Source organism: Monopterus albus, unplaced genomic scaffold, assembly GCF_001952655.1.
Source record: "Monopterus albus unplaced genomic scaffold, M_albus_1.0 scaffold128.1, whole genome shotgun sequence".
NCBI lineage: Eukaryota > Metazoa > Chordata > Actinopteri > Synbranchiformes > Synbranchidae > Monopterus > Monopterus albus.
The window spans coordinates 75,137-94,457 of NW_018128008.1; the positions used below are offsets into that span (position 1 = coordinate 75,137).

At 40.7% G+C, this 19,321-nt stretch overlaps 2 protein-coding genes across 3 annotated transcripts in view; one reads left to right on the forward strand and one right to left on the reverse strand.

The window, feature by feature from the left end:
* Positions 1 to 19,321, forward strand: part of nt5dc1 (5'-nucleotidase domain containing 1) — a 76,129-nt gene that overhangs the window by 11,375 nt on the left and 45,433 nt on the right. For both annotated transcript variants that reach the window (XM_020612886.1, XM_020612887.1), the window contains exons 3-6: positions 535 to 606; positions 731 to 840; positions 987 to 1,066; positions 1,165 to 1,246. In XM_020612886.1, the coding sequence (XP_020468542.1) occupies positions 535 to 606; positions 731 to 840; positions 987 to 1,066; positions 1,165 to 1,246 (344 nt within the window). The remainder of the gene's footprint in view (positions 1 to 534; positions 607 to 730; positions 841 to 986; positions 1,067 to 1,164; positions 1,247 to 19,321) is intronic.
* On the reverse strand, positions 1,905 to 5,243 carry col10a1b (collagen, type X, alpha 1b). Its single transcript, XM_020612885.1, has one exon. It carries the CDS (start codon positions 3,798 to 3,800, stop codon positions 1,905 to 1,907), a length of 1,896 nt encoding a protein of 631 aa, XP_020468541.1. The 5' UTR covers positions 3,801 to 5,243.

Consider the following 19,321-nt stretch of genomic DNA (forward strand, 5'->3'; position numbering starts at 1 on the left):
AGGAGATACTGTTTTGGATTTGAAGCTAGCTGATGTGAAATGTGTTTATGATGTGAAAAATGTTTGCCGACATTGCTCAGGTCCCATTGTTGTTTAGATGGATGCCATTGCTCATAAAATCACCTACCAGAAGCTTTCATGTTTTTGGGAGGCTTTAGCTATAACTGCACTACCTGTTGGCTTTCAGCTTTATGATACAGTAAGCTACCCTGCACAGATCTAGAACCTGCTGTCCAGTGCTTCCTCACCATTTTGGCTTGTGGCTCTTTGAAGTTCAGCCCATGAATGTTTTCTTCTCTAATATTTAAAAGAAAAAAAGCTACATTTGGATATTAATTTTGTGGCACATGACTCGTACTGGGGATCTTTGTTTCATGTACTGTACACTGTTGATTTTGCCATTTTATGTGAGCTCAAATGTGACTGTAGTAGATCAGGGTAATTAGTTGTCCATGCTGAGTACAAGACTGTGGTGATGATCTGGGTTGCTGTCTTTATACTGTACATCCATAACATGCTGAATATTTTGTCTAGTTTTAAAGGACTAGTGGTGGATCTGGAAGACGGGAACATTGTAAAGCTGGCTGAAGATGGGACTGTCTTACGGTATGCTCTTTTTACTGTACATGTTCTGCCTCCCAGAATATCTGTTGTCTCTTTGTAAAAGTTACCATGTTTTACTGGCCCTTAAAGTGCGTTAAAATAAGAGCTTAATTTTTTGCTTGATTAGAGCAACACATGGAACCACTGACCTTAGCACAGAAGAGATCATCAAACATTATGGTCCTCAACGAGAGTGGAAGCACTTTAACAGTCTTAGTACCTCCTTCACAAGATCTGGTATGTTGTTCATATCCATTTTCATTACCTATAGCTGAATGCACTTGGCTCTTACAGTACTTAGGATAAGGTGCATTATCTGGGAGCTCTTTCCTTTATTTTCCACTGGATTTTACTGATTTGTAAATCTTTTTTTGTCTTTGCAGAAAAATACTATTTTTATGACAACTATTTTGATCTACCTGGGGCTCTTCTCTGTGGAAGAGTTGTCGACATGATGCATAAGGTAATGTGTTAAAAGGGACTGGATATTTTCATATTAATGGTTTATATTTTCACCTGGAAAACTTTATATTCAAATGTATCTTTATGTTTTGTGACCAGCGAGGAAATGAGGTGAATTTCGACTTTTGGAAAGATATGGTTGCTGCCATAGACCACAATTACAACACATCTGCATTCAAAGGTATGCCTATCATTCCACAATGGCACAAATTTAGCTTTCTTAGTGTTAAGGACCAATATTGTAAAGAAGAAGAACACACACAATACACAGAGTATATTTTAGTTTTCAAACTTAGAACTTTTATTCTGTATTTTGGTCAGTAATTGGTACATGACTTAACACATCCAATGGTACATTGTTGCTTTGAAAACAAGGATGTTATTTTATTTCTCATTCTGTGTTTTGCTGGTCACAGTTCTTCTGAGAATCTGCCGATCTCTATTGTCTTTTACATGTGTATTACAGGAAAATTCTTAAACAGACAATAAAAACAAACACAAATAAAAGACATTGCCGTGAAATACCACTTATCTTCCAATATTGTTTCATGTTTCTTAAAATTACCAGGGCACACACAAAATGAACTGGGTCCAGGTATCAATTGGAACCATATTTAAATTTTTTTGTCAGCATTAATACCTCTAAGTGTCAAGTAATTTATTAGCAAATTGAGGAGTTTTTCCATTGTAAAAAATCAGCATTAGGCAGGTAAACTTATAAAAAATTACAAATACATTTTGTTTAACCTACAACCTGAATTTGGAATCATGTAAACAAATGTATTCCTCTGAGCAGTTCAATGTTTGTAAGGTTTTGAGGTTTATTTGGATTTGTGAAATCACGTTGAGGCAATCAAGAACCCAGAGAAAGCACAGTGAACATTATCTGCTGCAAATATACCATTACTCTCCTCATCAGGGACCTGGACATAGACTCTGTCACCGGCTTGCAGCATGAGAACAGTACTGCCTGACATCTGGTCCAGGAAGCCTTTGTTGTACTCATCATAGGTGAAAACAGCTGGCTCCTCATTTTTGTAGAGGGCCACCAATGCATTGGCACCATTTACATGAATATGATAGCTGAAATAATAGAGGCCTGGGATCTCACAGGTGAACACACCACTGTGGGGATCATAATGGTTCTCTCCATTGTACAGAACTTGGTTGAATTGAATAGGGGTTGCAGCTGGGGGGTAGGCCATGGTTAGCACAGCACTGAAGGCAGACATGGGGGCCTTCATCAGCTCATGAGGCATCACAACTTCATGGGACTTGATTGGCATACTCTTCTCATGGTGGTAGATGACCTCTCCTGGTGGGCCTGGTGGGCCAGGAGGACCAGTAGAGCCTGGGAGACCATCATGACCTCTGGCACCTGGAACTCCAGGTGGACCCTGAGGACCAGCAATTCCCTTAGCTGTCAGGCCAGCTGGGCCAGGTGGACCTGGAAGACCCGGATGGCCCTTAAGTCCAGGGGGACCTGATGGGCCAGGGAGGCCACTTGGTCCCATGGGTCCTGGCCTTCCATCTTCACCACCTTTTCCTGGTGCTCCTTGGAGGCCTGGGTGTCCTTTTGGTCCTGTGGCACCATTTGCACCTGGGAGTCCTGGGGCACCAGAAGGACCCTGTGCACCCTTTGTTCCCTGAGGACCATTATGACCTGGAATTCCTGGAGGACCTACTGCCCCAGGGAAACCAGGTTTTCCAGTGAAACCCTGAGCTCCCTGGTCACCTTTGGTTCCCCTTGGGCCTGGTGCACCTACCATACCAATGTCACCTTTGGGTCCTACTGGGCCTGGCTCACCCTGGAATCCTCTTGCACCCTGTGGACCAGCTGGGCCAATGGGACCAGGAGCACCTGGCTGACCAGTATAACCAGTTGGGCCTGGCTCTCCTTTCTGACCAGTGGTTCCTGGAGTACCGGGAGATCCTCTGCTGCCTGGTGTTCCAGGTTCACCTGTTTTGCCAGTACCTGGCATGCCAGGTGAGCCTGGCTGACCAGCAGGACCCTGTGGCCCTTTAGGCCCCATAGGTCCAGGCACACCTGGAGTACCATCCTGGCCTGGTTTTCCTGGTGCCCCTGTGCCTGGAGCTCCAGTGTGACCCTTTGGCCCTGGCATGCCCATTGGCCCAGGAGCACCATCTCTACCTGGCATGCCAGTTTTTCCAGGCTCTCCAGGATAGCCAGGGGTGCCAGGTTTACCATCTCCAGGTTTGCCAGGCATACCAGATGGGCCCATGGGTCCAACTGGGCCTGGTGGTCCTTGAGCCCCAGAAACTCCAATGCCTCTCTCTCCTTTGGGGCCAGGAATACCAGGAATACCAGGATGTCCCTTAATACCAGGTTCTCCTCTTGGTCCCATTGCTCCAGGGATGCCAGCTGGTCCAGGTTTTCCAACAGAAGAGAGTCCAGAAGGTCCAGGTGTTCCAGGTGTACCAGGCGCACCTCTGGGACCCATTGGCCCAGTTGCGCCAGATGCACCTCTCTCTCCAGGGTGGCCAGGGCTTCCTGGCTTTCCGGGGCTACCCGGTGTCCCAGGTTTACCTGGTTGAGAATAGCCAGGTGGTCCACGAGGTCCTGATGGGCCTTGTGGTCCAGTATATCCAACACCACTCTCTCCAGGAGGTCCAGGTGGTCCCATTGGTCCTGGCTCACCTGGAGGACCTGGAGGACCTGTCATTCCTGCAGCAGCTAGGAAATACAGAAATATAGGTACACATGATGTTGTCATTATGGTAAGACCAAAATTATTCTTAGTTTTCTCCAAGGAAATGATAAAGTGAAATGAAGTGTAGGCTACATGATCAGTTATTTTGAAGCATTTCTATCCTTTTCAATGCATGGCATAAAATATGCTTGTGGTCCATGAAAAACCCAAACTTTTATATTCTACTCCCTAGGACCACAACCTGACTTAAAATACTACTCCCTATGAGTGTGGGGTGGTTTGTGGGGACAGCACTCCTTTTTTCCCAGGATGGTCTTAACAGCACTGCTGGTCTGAGATAGTGTTCTTACCAAGCTTATGTCTTTTGGTGTGGGACCCTGTACACCAGCTCTTGTGCATTTCAGTTTAGTTTGCCTGGACTATATGGCACTCTTTATTTTCCTGCACTGCCCCTGGCCATAAATGTATATAGTTAGTGGTCTGTAAGTTGTCAATGGTACCGCGATGCACTTCTTGCTACACAGTGTAGAGTTTATGACCAAGGACAAATGATTCCATATATATGCACTAAATTGGTATGTGACATCAGTTTGTAACTTTACTCATTATTGCTCACTAATTCACATTTATCACTAAAGTCTACACAAGGATAACCCTGCATTATAAAACCAGCATGTGGCAGTGGTTTTCTATGTTATGCTTTATATTTGACAGTAGAGATCACAGGAAAGGTGGGGTCAAAGAGAGAATGACTTGCAGCAAAGTTCCCTGGTCGCACTGTTTCAGGGTCAGTGTCTCAACACCTAGACCAACAGGGCACCCGGTTGTTTTCTCTACAACATTTTGTCAGGATGTTATTTTATTTATGAGGGATGTTTTATGAATTTAAACTTGAATGTTCCCATTTGCTTTATTCTGCTAGTTAGCATAAGGCTAGTTTACATATCACAAAGTAAATTTGTTACATTGAACATGTCTGTAATTCATGTGTAGTCACAATCTTAGAGAATACCCATATATTAAATTGTAGCCATATTAAGTATACTTTTACAAATACTATTTAGGTATTGTAATAAAATTAAAAGCAAACAAACAAAATGTAAATTAACTTACTGTACCAGGACCTTAACATTAAAAAGGCATCGAGAATAGAGGCTACAAACTATTGAAATGTTTTAAACACGCACGAACAGCATGTGATAAAATTGTTGTCACACTGCATTCCTTTATACACCTTGATTCCTGATGCATCATTGCCAAAACAGGAGTATGATGTCTGCCACAGAAACAAATCTACTGGTGTTGGCCTCTCTTAAAAAATTGTGTCTTGAGAAGAAAATTCTTTAAGAGGACTGTGATTTTCAAACCACATAAGGCAGTGTCCAAAACCCTAAAGACGGTTTTTTCTGCCAGAACTGAGCCATTTGGCAGCCAGAAACACCACAAACTGGAGGTGATGACATTGGCCACATTAGCTATCCAAGCAGCTGAACTACATGTGACCTTCAAAGCACTATTGCAATTTACACTTGGTGTGATATCTATATGCATTCTCAATTTGGTTGTTGGCCAGTCTTCTGTTGTTGTTAGCGTTATTATCTCAGCGACAGAGTGAGGCTGCACTAAATTTGCTGTGGTTTGTTTGTTACTTTATATTTACTGTTTGAACTTGAGAAAACGTCTCTCCACTGTCTTTTTTTTTTTTTTTTTTTTTTTTTTGGTCACTAATTGTGTGGTGAGATTTTAATTCATCAAGGCAGCTTGTTAGGGCGTGCCTGCTTTTTATGTCAAAGTGCACAGTCAAACCACAGGAGAACCTCTTCAAAAACTAAACTGGACAAATAAATTCTTAACTGTTAAGCACAAAATTTGAATCACTGTTTTTTTTTTTTTTTTGTTTGATTTTTAATGAGGCATTCAAAAGTGTCAGTGTCCTTTTTGAACTAGTATTTATCCAGGGTACAAGTCCTCCTTTACAGCTGTACCCCACCTCACAATTATATACAGTTGTGCACATTCACAGCGGTTCAACAAAAGCCTTCTGCTCCCAACCAATGTGTCATTGTGTTGGACCTGTTGGGTGTGCATCTTGAAGACAGCTAATGAAGGAAGGTGGTGCTGTGGAGCTTTCATTTACTGAGGCTGCCAGGTTGCATAAGAGTGAATTTTAGCAAAAGGTCAGAGGAGTGGTGTTGATAATGATGATTTGAATAATGGTTTGTAGTTCATTAAGAAATGATATTGATGATGATGAAAAAAGCTGCTGTATTTGTAAGGTTCATCTTTTCATATTAATAATTACAGTTATGGGTATAATGCAGTGTGATTTGACAGCAGGTCACAGTGAGTTGTGCAGTCATCCCAGGGAAAGTATGTGTAGGGTGTGTATGATTATTTTCAACAAGTGCAGTTATTTCAAATCTAACTCTACCTTTTACTTCTAGAATACGTTAAAACATCTGTGGTCAGTGCCTCTTACCTTGTCTTTCACCCTCATGAGTTACAATTAGTCTGTAAGCGTCATTCCTATAAAATCCACCATAAGCAACTTGGTGTCATCAGGTGCTATTTTTTGTAGTTGCATTTGTGTAGATATTTTTAATGTTATACAAAAACGGATGAATTATGGGGCAAATACATTCAGAAAGCAGCTTTACTACAGATTTGAAATGAACACCTGGCTTGGCAGGAATGTAATTATGATACTGATGATAGATGATATTGCTGCTTATTTCCCTTATTTGAATTTCAACTATCTGTATTTGTATTAATTGCAGCATCTCTCATATCACGGGAGTATTATGATTGATATTTCTTGTTTTCACATAAACATGAACAATTCTTGTGAGCAAAGATTTATGCAACTCACCAGGAGCACTCTTGACGGGGTAGGGATTCTTGCTCACTTTTGATACATGGTGGTAGTATCTCTCGGGAGTTGCCTTTGCCAAAGCTAAGAGGACGAGGAGAAGGCCTGTTACCCTCAGGTCCATCTTGTGAAGCTAAACCTGCAAAGACAAAATCAACATATGACAAAAAGCATTGCTGCTATTTTTGTTTCTAGTGATAGTTAGCAACCAAGGGACCATGCACGATGATATAAAAAATAGCACGGGACCTGTGTGGCTGCACTGCACTCACATTTGAAAGTGGTGCAGTGTGCAGAACTACTGTGTAGTTGGTGCATCAGTGATTCTAACAATTAAAATGAAGTGATAGCCAGGTTGTACTCATCCATACTAAAGTGAACAGCTACAGTCAAATCGAAAACGCCTCTGTTAGAAGTGTTTTTAATTCTGTAAATTCTGTTGCAACAAAATTGATCCATTATTTGTCCATAACACCCCCATAATGTAACAACCAACCTGGCTTACAGAGGAATCTCTCTTGTGATTGAAATCAAACAGTCAGAGGCACAAATTCTGCCCTAATGTAAACCCAGCCATAGCACTTGGCTCATTACATTCCTAATACCAGCAGCCCCCAGCCTTCTACCACCGACCCTCCCCTGAGTGAGTACCTTTCTGCAGTTGGGATTCCCCTAGTGCACTAACCTGAAATCAGAAAAAAGTCATCTTACCAGAAGGTTTATGCTCCAAAGAAACAGTGAGGGTGTTGGGAGGCTGATGTCCTGGTGCACTGCTGTTATATCCTTAGTTGTGGAGTTTGTATGTCTGAGCGGCAGCTGCTGCGTCCCAGGGTGCTGGGCTCAAGGTATTTATACCAAACCAGTCTCCAGCATCATGAAGGACCTACCTCGTGTAGAAGGCCCTCCCTGTTCTGATGTCATCCTTAATGACGGGTGCCATGTCCTCAGTAAGCTTGTCACTTCAGGGTGATGGTCCTCCCTTTTCTCCCTTCATCTCGCTCTCTCTCTGTGTACAGAGTAGCAGTGTGGGGATTCTTGTCGCATCCTTTTGGGTGACATTTCCTTAACTTACTGTCATAATTTATGTCTTTCGAGTGATCTATAGTTACATTTGTGGCAGGTGTTTGTGCAGATAACAAAGATGACATCCTTTATTCCAGTGGTCCCCAACCTTTTTCTCACTGCGGACCGGTCAACGCTTGACAATTTTACCGCGGCCCGGGGGGGTACGTAGATTGTTTATATTGTTAATTTAATAATAAACATGAATCCACTGTGTTGAAATTTTTAACTCCCCATAACGCTAAATCAATGGGAGCCCTGATCTTGTTTCTCTGCAACGAGACGGTCCCATCTGGGGGTAACAGGAGACAATGACACCTGAAGTGTGTTGCTTATGTTCAGTCTACTCCGTTGTTTTGTTTTGGTTGCTGTCACTGCAGAAAAACCCGCTTCACACAGATAGGATGTCGGAAATGGCAAGTTTGAAACATGTCCAAAATGCCTCTGTTGACGCGCCGTCCCCACAAATAGAGTTTGGCTTTAAATGCAGCTACTTTATCTGCCAACTTGAAGACAGTTGTCATTTTCCCCTGAAGTGACAGATTGAGTTCATTGAGCAGGCTGAATATGTCGCACAAGTAAGCCAGTTTTGGCGCTCAAGTGACCGAGATGTAACCGAGAGAATGCGGTCATTTTTCAAAATAAAAGATCGTTCAGACTCAGATAATAAATAAAACGGAAATAATTAATGATTTCTTGTGCGGCCCGGTACCAATTGATCCACGGACCGGTACCGGTCCGCGGCCCGGGGGTTGGGGACCACTGCTTTATTCAGTCTTACATCTGACACCTTAATCACTGTTTGCACTGTTTGACAGATGAGCCAGGGTTGGTTTAACTGTCTGTCTTAGTGTCCTTTTTTTAACTGCTCAAACACGTGTGGTTTCTTTTTAGTCTAAAAACATCACGTTATTGACTGCGTGGCTTATGAGAGGATGTTATTCTGGAAAAGTAAAGACACTGTGAGTCTGACAATATTTTCTTCCAGTCTGAAGACTCTAAACCAGTGAGGCTGTGGTAGACTACCTGTACTGTATACACCAGATGGCTATTTTCACTCCGTCTTGGTTCATTCTGAAATTGCCCCCCAGTTTAGATGCATTTCTAAACTGAACACTGGCTTGATCTGTGTTCAGATTTAAATTGTACAGTACATAGAAAAGTCTAACTTGATGATGGCAGATCTATTGTCTCTGTGATTTTTGTCAAGTGGCATGTGGTTTACTGCAGTGCTTCATAGCTTTCAGACACCAGGAGGCAGAAGTGAGATTTAGTTCTAAGTTCCTACCTTCTAGATTCTGTGAGGACCCTCAGGTCTGCAGTTCAGATGCACTGAGCAGCAGCAGAAGGAACATATAGTACAGTAGACATAGTGTGTGTATACGCGTCACCCTCTGATCTGAAGGCTTTTACAGCATGGATACACAGAAACTGTAACTAGAACTGTAATGTAGAAGATATATTATTCTTCACATGGGCCTGAAACCAGGCTCATTCATCAGAATGGGCTGTCTTTCCATACAGTCATACTTAATAAAACGATGATAGATTGATGATTGATGATAGAAGTACTCAGAATTTTGTTGTCCACATCAGAGTCCGAGTGTTACTGAGTTCTGGGGCTGATTCCACGGTTGATATTTATTAATTAAAAAAGGCCATTTTCGTTCCTCTTTTTTTCTACTTTTGTCTAAATAAACAGCTGTCATCATAAACAAGTGAACAAAATGCTTCTGAACAGGATGTTATGAAAATGCAATATTTACTAAGCAGGACAAAAATAAAGTCAAGGGTGTTCTCTGGTGGATCACCTACTTCAAGGCAAAACAATGTTCCTAAGCATTTTTACTTAATATAATACCAGTATTTTGGCAGTTAATTAATACTGGCTGCTGTTGGATCAGTGTTTCTTAATTCACGATTAAGAACAGAAACATATGAACAAATTCCTCCAAAATGAAACATGAAAGGAATTAAAGAAGCATTGAAGTGAAAGATATAGTTTCCAAGTTCTATTCCTGTGTCCCGGTTTCTTGTTAGATGCTAAATTTGGGTTTAAAAATCTATTTGACTATTTCTTCTATCTAAATACCTTTCTTTTTCCTGTGAAGCAAAGATATCTTTGATAAGTTCGCTTGAATTCAGGAGTAGTAATATAAATGCATCCAATCAAATGTGATCTACCTGGCACCAACATGTTTGCACAGTGTGAGCATTGCTCTTGTAGAGACGGTGCTTTCTTCTGTGTGAGTAGAATGGATGTCAGCAGCGTGCGTGCAACAAAGCAAACATGGATTTGACAAACATAGCTGTTCTATTGGCTTCCCTTTATTTCTCCTTAATTGGCTGCCATCTCCTTCGTTCTTTTTTCAGAGAGGATGGGTCTATTTCTTCTCTTGAGGCCCTTCTTGTTGCTCAGGTTTTCTCTGCCAATGGAAACGTGATGTAGACAGCCAGGTTGGAGGCAGAGTAGCATGCTGTGGGACTTGCTTCTGAACAAGGCCAGAATTTTCAGCATGCTTACAGCCTGGGCAGTTTCTGTTTCTAAGACAGTGGAAACAGGCATATCCCAGTACGGTATGGGTACAGAACAGTTCCTGGTGGCAGTGGAATGACGGCATAACGGTCCTGACTGCTCCAGCCACCGTGTAATAGACGGCTGGTTTTGGAAAAGCCTTTTTTCCCCTTTCCCTATATTATTTAAACTGCCAGTGTCCCAGCAGCCACAGATGAGCGCTCAGTGAGCTGTGGGCATCTTTGGTAAACTCTTTGAATTAAATGACAGAGTAGTGTGGGGGTGGAGCTGACATTTAACAACTTTCTAAGCTGCAGATAAGCCATTGCATCTCACCACGAATGTTGCTCTGACCACAGTAAGGCATGGCTGCTTTTTATTTATTTTGTATCTTTTATTTTTTTAACTTTTTAGTGTGTCAAAATTAATGCCTCACTATCTAAATCTGGCCACTGTGAGGTTCACTGTAAACGGTTACTTAGATTCACATGCTGTAAAGGCAATCGCAGTACATAAACACATAATTAGGAGGGATGATTAACTGCATGGAAAACAGTAGGCTGCTGACAGAGTATGATATGGCGCTGTCCTCAGTCTCTTTCCAGACATCTCCTGATGGCAGGATGCGTGATATTTCTGGGAAGGGTCTGCTGTAACCATTGTTTTGCCCCTCCAAACATCTTAACATGTTACTGCTGCTCTCCAGACGTGACTTAATGCTACTTCAGCAGCTTTAATTAACTCTGGTGATGACGGGGATTGTCCCCCAACATGCTCGGCTTTGCGTTTTCCACATTATCTTGATACAATGTACGGTATATGCACAAGTCACATCACTGTATAAATGATTCTCAAGATTTAAATTTTGCATCCTGGTCATCGGTGGAGAGAAGGCTAAACGTGACCATTTATTAATGCTTTTCTCAGATGAGATGTACATACTCTAGCTGTTGTGGAGCTTTCAGTGATTTTCTAGGTTGAATTGGTAGGTAGGTAGGTAGGTACTTTATTGATCCCTCAATGGGGAAATTTCAGTGTTTCAGCAGCAGTGGAGAACAAACAACATAACACCATGAGAAACGAACACCACACACATATCTTCATAAAAAAATTTCAGTACCTCAAGCAGCAATAGAGAACAGACAGCATAACACCATGAGAACCAGCACCGCACACACATCCTGATAAATAAATTCCAAGTACTCAAAAATAGACAGAATCAAGTATTTGAATAATCAAGAACAGAATTTACATATGTGCATATTAACCATGCATTTCACCCCAGGATTTGAGTATTGCACATCAGTTGAGGACTGGGTAGATTCAAATCTATTAAAAAACAGATTCAGTTCATTTGCCCAGACCTTGTCCCCCGCGACCTGGTGACCATCTCCACTTTTACCAATTGCTCAGTTATCATGGAATTGTAGATGTTCAAATGTCCATTTCAGATGACTGAAGTTGTCTAATGTTCTGTAGCACTTTGTATTAGAGACTAAAGAGAAGACTGTTAAGTACTAAATATACACGTCTGGTCTGTCATGACAAAGGAGCACAACTGTAACTTAATTTATGAGCCCCTGAAGAGAAGACACATTGAAGTTATAGACAAAGGGGATTCAGAAGCATGCTAACTCGGCAATGTTACCTTTACACATTGTGAAGAAATGTAACAACTAGCAAACTTAAGTTATGAGTTACCTAATAAAGTAATTGTATACACATGAATGTTAATGTGGGTAGTGGTGGTGCAAATGTGCTTACATTGACTAGTTCTTGTTTTTTGCTGTGAGGTGGTCAGTCCCATCCCAGCACAGAAAAAACATATACTTCTTTCTTTTTACTATAGCAATATTTCAAACCTGTTTAATTGTCAGGCATAAAAATAAGTCGCAGGAGTCTTTTAATTCTTACACAGTACTATCACTTTCCACATTCAGCCCCTGATGAAAACAGAATAAAGGATGTCCTTAGTCAAGAATTCTATTGGTGTAAACATAAGAAATGTGTAAATAGACAGGAATTATACACAATACACATGCCGCACTAAACTATATAGTTGTGTCCATGTCCATATATAATAATATAGCCAACTCTATATACATGTTCATACATATCAGGACAAAACATGTATAAGGTTAAATACTGTATGTGTATTCCTGTACTGATGTATTGAAACATACAGTTTGAATATCTAATGCAAAAGTATTGTTGAAAGAAAGACATTTGGATTTTTACAATGAAACATTGAAAACAGATTTCTTGATGTTCTATAACAATTTGATTAGGGCGGCATGGTGGTTAGTACCGTCTCACCACAGCAAGAAGGTTCCGGGTTGAGGCCCTGGCCGAGACGTTGCTTTGTATAGCCTGTGTAATTCACAGCTGCACATGTTTAAGCTTTTTATATTAACCGGAAAGAAGGTTTGAGGTTCGAGCCCCGGCTGACCCAGTGCCTTTCTTGCAGAGTTTGCATGTTCTCCCTGTGCCTGCGTGGATTCTCTCTGGATAAGTGGTATAGATGATGGATGGATGGATTGATTGGATTGAACACTTTGATTAATAAATTAATCAAAGCAATAACAGACAAAATAATAAATTTGTTCCTAGTTGCAGCTGTTGTTCAGAGTATATTCTTAATCTTGGAAACAGAAGTTGAGGAAGCAACCTCACCACAAGGTCCCTTTAGTAGCTCTTCTGTAGCTTTCTATAACATTATCTGATTGTGCCTGAATATGATCTGGTTTAAAAATGTAGAGTTAAATTGATAAATATATTTTATAAACAAGACTACAAATCTGAACAGATATTCTGTGCCAGTTTTTGGCATTTGCTGGTCACTACACATTTTGGTTCATTTCCAAAGATGTGTTGTAGCTTGGTACCGGGCTCTGTGCATAAACTAGTGTGTGACTAGCCTAATTTGGATTTTGCACAATGGTCATACTTGCAGTATTGTGTTCATGATATACTGTATTTACATAGTGTTCTACTGAACTTCACTGGATTTTCTCTATACTGAACTTGTTGTGAATTAATAATTCTGGCTATGTCGTTCTTGTGTGACCAGTAGGCCTTCACATGCAGAAAACAGCAACTTTCACTTATGTTAATACAGTTTTTTCCCTGTGACAATGTTATAGGTCAACATTGACAAAATTCTGACAATCTAAATGTAGAAATTCATACATGGTCCTGTATAAAAACATATACATGAAAATCTCTAAAAATACCATATGAACCTCTTGGTAGCCTTATGGCTTATTGCCAATGTACACAATGTAGATTTTTATTTATTTATTTATTTATTTTAACATTGTGTTGTTGTATTTTTCTGTCTTCTGTCCATTTGGTCCCAGTGATTTGAGGATGCCATGGTGCCACAGAGAAAGGAGAAGGTAATTGCAGGTTGATGTGCCTAAGAAAGAGTGGAAAGCAGGAGCTAAAGATAGAGCTGGGAAGTGATGGTGACTCAGATTGAACATTTTAATAAACCAAATATGCCACTAAGAGGCACCTAGAGCTTTATGAATGGAAAGAGCCAAGCCGGACCTCCTGGCTGACTGTTGTCTGCAATTACAGGAACGTAAAGACAAAATCATGGTTGGAAGCTTGACCAGCCTGAGGCCAGCTGTAATTCAGAGTAGCAACCAAAAGCCTTCACTGTCTACTTTTGGATTTTCCTTTCTTTTTTTGTCTTGACAACATTTTGCTCAGTTAAAAAATTATGGAACAGCTGGTCTCATGAGAAATAGAATTAAAGCTGGAGGTGCTCTCTTTTTGTTACAAAATCAGATTTTGCTCTCATTTTAGGATTTATTTTAAGAGCAGGTAATTGGTTCCTTTGAAGTAAATTATCCTAATCAAAGCTGAATAAGTGCTATAATGGCCAGTACTTTTCATTTTAACTTCCCACACATAATCAGAAGCTTTTACAGGGGTGGTGTTGTAATCCGTCTATCCCAGCAGCTGGAGAAGATCCTTAATACTCTTACTCAATTTTACATCTTGGTTTTTGAAATTTTATATGTTGCGCACATATTTCATTTTGCTTGGGATGGAAACTATGGCGGCCCTAAACTTAAAAAAGCTAGTATAACATTATCAGAGTGAAATTATTATATATTGATTTTTATCACTAAATAAGACTGATAGTTAAAAAATTTAAATGAAGTATAAAAGCATTACAAAAATTAATACCTTTCCTGTGACCTCCAGTGAGTTGCACAAAAAACTGAAAAGCTTAGTTTGATGAGCTCTTTTAACTTGATCACCCTGTGTAACAATAACTTCCAACTATATCCTAAAAATGAATGCTAACAAAGTTATCAAGCTAATGCTACTCAGAGTTTAGTTTGATTGTCATTATGAGAGAGGAGACATTAAAGCTACAATATATTTGTTTTGTTTTTTTCCAAATATTTTTGTTGTGGAAATCTGCTCAAAAACTTGTCTTAATTGGAGAGGTGCTGTCGAAGCCTCGTGTGACCCAGACTTATTGAACAATTCTGGCCGCAGTGCAGACATATTAGCTTCTAAAAGGTTGTTTAGCTGGACTGACCTCTCTAACCAGTCACAGATTGTCATTTATTTTTGCTTGATCAGTAAGTTTGGTTGCATTCTCATTTCTTGTAATTACATAATGACAAATATCTGAAGAGCTGGGCAGAGCATGGTGGAGCAAGGAGAGGGAGTGCTAGGTGGAGCAGAGTGGGTTGACTTGGAGTTTCATGCTAGTGCTACCTTAAGTTACATACTGTAGCTTTAAATCATACAGCTACACTACAAGTCCAAGACTTGCCTCTGTTCGAGCCCTTGATTTAAAAAAAAAAAGGCATGCATTTAAGGATGAAGATGATTTTGAATAGAGAGAGGCATTGTGTAAGTGAACTTGTAATTAACGTTAGCTAGCTGACTTTGTTGCCATTAGCTTGCCAGTTTAAGTGCTTTAGCTGCTGTTAAAGTAGTTTCTATGGATGATTAGCATTGCCTGCATTAGGACAGTGAGTTTTTATTTGAGATTCAAATTTTCATTCATTTTTCAATGTGAGAACAAATTTCACAATGAAATGGCCTGTTTGAATTAAAAATCTCCTCTTTATTTCCATCTGTCCTCTGCGGTACTTCAGCTGAGGAAGGGCTCTTTGTTGTGCTGATATTTTGCATTTGCTATTTTCCTTGTTTTTGAGTTTCTACAGTAGGTACACTTCTTAGTTTTGGTTTCTTTTTTGTGTTTATTGTTGTGCTGTAGCCTACAAACTAGGCTACAGTTAAGTTAATGGTTACAGTTAAATTGTTATGAAACACGGATCAAAGATTTGTGTTTCTTTTAGCTGTTAAAAATACAATACAGCAATCAGTTCTGGCAACAGCATTACAGATGGAACATGACGCAGCTGCATCTGGTGGAAATGAGAGGTTACAGTTTGTTCAAATTTGACTTTTTGAAACAGTTGTCAATCTACACTAGCTCATGTAGATTATTAATGCTGATGAATTCATTAGGAATGAGCATAAAGATGGCTCCCGAAATAACCTCAGCCAGGCGATTCCTGTAGCTGTGGATCAGACCTGCACATCGTTCAGGAGGAATTTTAGCCCATTCTTCCTGACAGAACTGCTTTAGCTCTGTCATATTCTTTGGACATCTCCCATGTATGGCTCTCTTCAAGTCATTCCATAGCATCTCTATTGGGTTGAGGTCTGGGCTCTGACTTGGCCGCTCCAAAAGATGGATTTTGTTTTTCTGAAGCCATTCTGTTGTGGACTTGCTCCGGTGTTTTGGGTCATTGTCCTGTTACATCACCCAACTTCTACAGAGTTTCAGCTGATGTACAGACATTCTCACATTATCCTGAAGAATTTTTTTGATATACTTGGGAATTCATCTTCCCCTCAATGACTGCAAGCTGCCCAGGCCCTGATGCAGCAAAGCAGGCCCAAATCATGATGTTTCCTCCACCATACTTTACGGTTGGGATGATGTTTTCATGATGATATGCAGTGCCCTTTTTACTCTTAATCTGATCTCTCCTGATGCTGAGGCTTTGCTTTCCCACTGAGTCTCCCTGAGGGTTTGCAGGTAGGGCTGTCCACAGGAGAATCTTTGCTCTTTAACCCATGTTTTCTGGCAGCAAACAAATTCTTGCAATGTTCATCTAGCGCTGCTTAATGCCAGGATGCTGGCAAATAAGACTTCTATAATCAAGGGTTTTTTTCTCTTTGCAGGAGTTGGATTTTTTTTTTACTGTTGACTGAGACATGGCTGAAGGAGGGGTATGATGAGACTTTTTCAGAGCTACTCCCTTCTGGCTGCTCATATTTCAGCTCTCCCTGTATTTCAGGTTGGGGTGGAGGGCTAGCTGCGATATTTAAAGATAATTTTATTGGTTGATTGGTTTCTTTGGGGGCAGCACGGTGGCACAGTGGTTAGCGCCGTTGACTCACAGCAAGAAGGTTCGGGGTTCGGGCCCCAACGGGGACCTTTCTGTGTGGAGTTTGCATGTTCTCCCCGTGCTTGCGTGGGTTCTCTCCGGGTACTCCGGCTTCCTCCCACAGTCCAAAGACATGCAGCTTAGGTTGATTGGTGTCTCTAAATTGCCCATAGGAGGGCATGTGCGTGTGTGTTGGTTCGTCTATGTGTTAGCCCTGCGATGGACTGGCAACCTGTCCAGGGTGTACCCCGCCTTCGCCCGATTGCCGGCTGGGATTGGCTCCGGCCCCCCCCGTGACCCCATTCAGGGACTAAACGGTAGAAAATGAATGAATGAATGAATGGTTTCTTTGGAGTGTTTTATGAGCTTTAAACTGTAGTTATTTGTTATTGACTGTGCTTCTCCAATACTATGCACACTGGTTTATGGCTCCTGTTAAAGCAAGCAAGAATTTATCTGTGATTTTGAGTGAGTGAGTTTTTAGCAAGTATTGTTTTTAAATATGGCAAGATTCTGATTTGTGGGGATTTTAATATTCAGCAAGAAGAGGACAGCAAGAAGGTTCCGGGTTCGCGCCCGGGCTGACATGGGGCCTTTCGGTGTGGAATTTGCATGTTCTTTCTGTGCCTGCTTGGGTTCTCTCCGGGTATTCCGGCTTCCTCCCACAGTCCACAGACATGCAGCTTAGGTTGATTGGTGACTCTAAATTGCCCGTAGGAGCATGTGTGGTGGACTGCTTAGATGAAATAAAATTATGGTTGGCACAAAATATTTTGTGTCTAAATGAAAGTAAGACTACATATTTTTTGGCTGTTTTGCTAACATTGGGGGATTGGATCTGGTTCCTAGGACCTTTTCTAAGCCTTATCAATCTGTGGTAATGAATCTAGGTGTGTTTTGATGATGAGCTGAAGTTGGATAAGACAATTAGCATGGTGGTAAAACCTGGCTTTTTCCAGCTTTGTGTGCTTGCAAAGGTCAAGTGTTTTCTTAGCAAAAGATACCTTCAGAACGTCGTTCATGCCTTTATTGTAATGCACTGTATGTAGGACTCAGTCACTCTTCAATTTTTTTGCCTCCAACTGGTGCAAAATGCAGCTGGAAATGGAAATGTGGTGAGGAAAATGAAACATTGCATGGGGAAAATAAATAAATAAATGACAATGTGTGCCAACTAAAAAAAATGTGACTATTTTATTTCATTTGGCAGTTTTGGGGTTCCACAGCAGTGTGGAGTTGTTTGTATAGTATTAACAAATGATTGGCACATTTCTTCTATGATATTTTTGCAGTTTTACAATAGATGTAACATGTTTACAAAGGAAACAAGTCTATGTTTAAGAGTTGAGATCCTGCCTTTACCATCTGCTACTGTGGTTTTGACACTGGGAACATGTACAGGATTTCATTGTCCACTATAACTCAATGGGAGGATGCCAGTGTTTACTACTGCAGGGATTCAGCCATTGCTCTGAGATCAGAAGTTCATCATTGTCAAAGCATGTCCTTCCTTACTCCAGTGTTTCTGGGAAGCACAGTGGACTCAGACTTGACTGACTAAGATGGTGTTTATGGTGAGAAACGATGTTAGAGGCCAAGCCAAACACCTTAAACAGTACCAACACTATTATGTGTGTGTGGTTTTCTGGAAGGAGTGCTGTTGTTTACCAAATTACGCAGAGCTCACAATTATGGTGCACAAAGACAAAAATGGAAAGAGTTACGCTGGGAGTTCCTACAGACATAAGTAAACACGTTTAAGAGTTGTGTATATTTGTAATTGATTTTGAGATGCTTTAGAAACATAAAAGTGAGACTCCATAGAGGCAAATGTCATAGGATTGAATTTTTGGTTCAAGGGTTGAGTCATATTGATCCAACACTGGACAGACAGTGTGCTGTTTTCAGATTATCGATTCTGTGCAGAGAATCTAAGGTGAAAATTCTGAAACATGTTTGTCAGCACTTAAATGTTCAGTCTCCAAGCCTATTTCTAAATGGAAATGAAAACAGCACTGGTTAAAAAAAAAAAAAAAAAAAAGATCATCCCTATCCCACAACTGTGCAATTCTCATTGAAATCAGACTAAAATTTGACTAAAATCATTGTAAGAAAAAAAGACTGATCAGATGTCAAAATTATAACTGCTTTGTACTGAGCTTCATGCACTGTCAAAACATATTCTAATCCAGGGAACGGCAGTTGTTATGCCGTTTCCCTTATACAGCTGATATAGAGCTGAATAATCAAGATGCCAGATCATAGTACACATTTATCTCTTTGTAAATTGCATGTAAAATACAAAGGTTGATATAAAATGGAGTGATGTGAATAGGACCTCCTTAGCCTTCATCAAAACCATCAAGTTCACAAGAATTCTGTCCTTATACTTCCATTTGGGGTGGCACAGCAGTACGGTGGTTGATGCTGTCACCTCACACCAAGAAGATTCCAGGTTTGACTCCGGGCCAACCTGGGGTCTTCCTGTGCTGAGTTGGCATGTTCTTCCTGTGCCTGGATGGATTCTTCCATTTGTACTGAGTGAGGGTAGGTCTCTGCTAGTGAAACAAACTGAGGGACTCTACAGATACATAATGATCAATGCTTTGTTTTAAATGCTCAAAGACTATTTGATTCCTGTCTGAATTCCTTGACAGAATTTGTGTTTTTACAGACTTCCATCACTGAAGCTCAGAATAGCATG

What these genes read in the sequence shown, in the direction of transcription:
- col10a1b (XM_020612885.1), bottom strand. Translation starts at nt 3,800, where the DNA reads ATGACAACATCATGTGTACCTATATTTCTGTATTTCCTAGCTGCTGCA.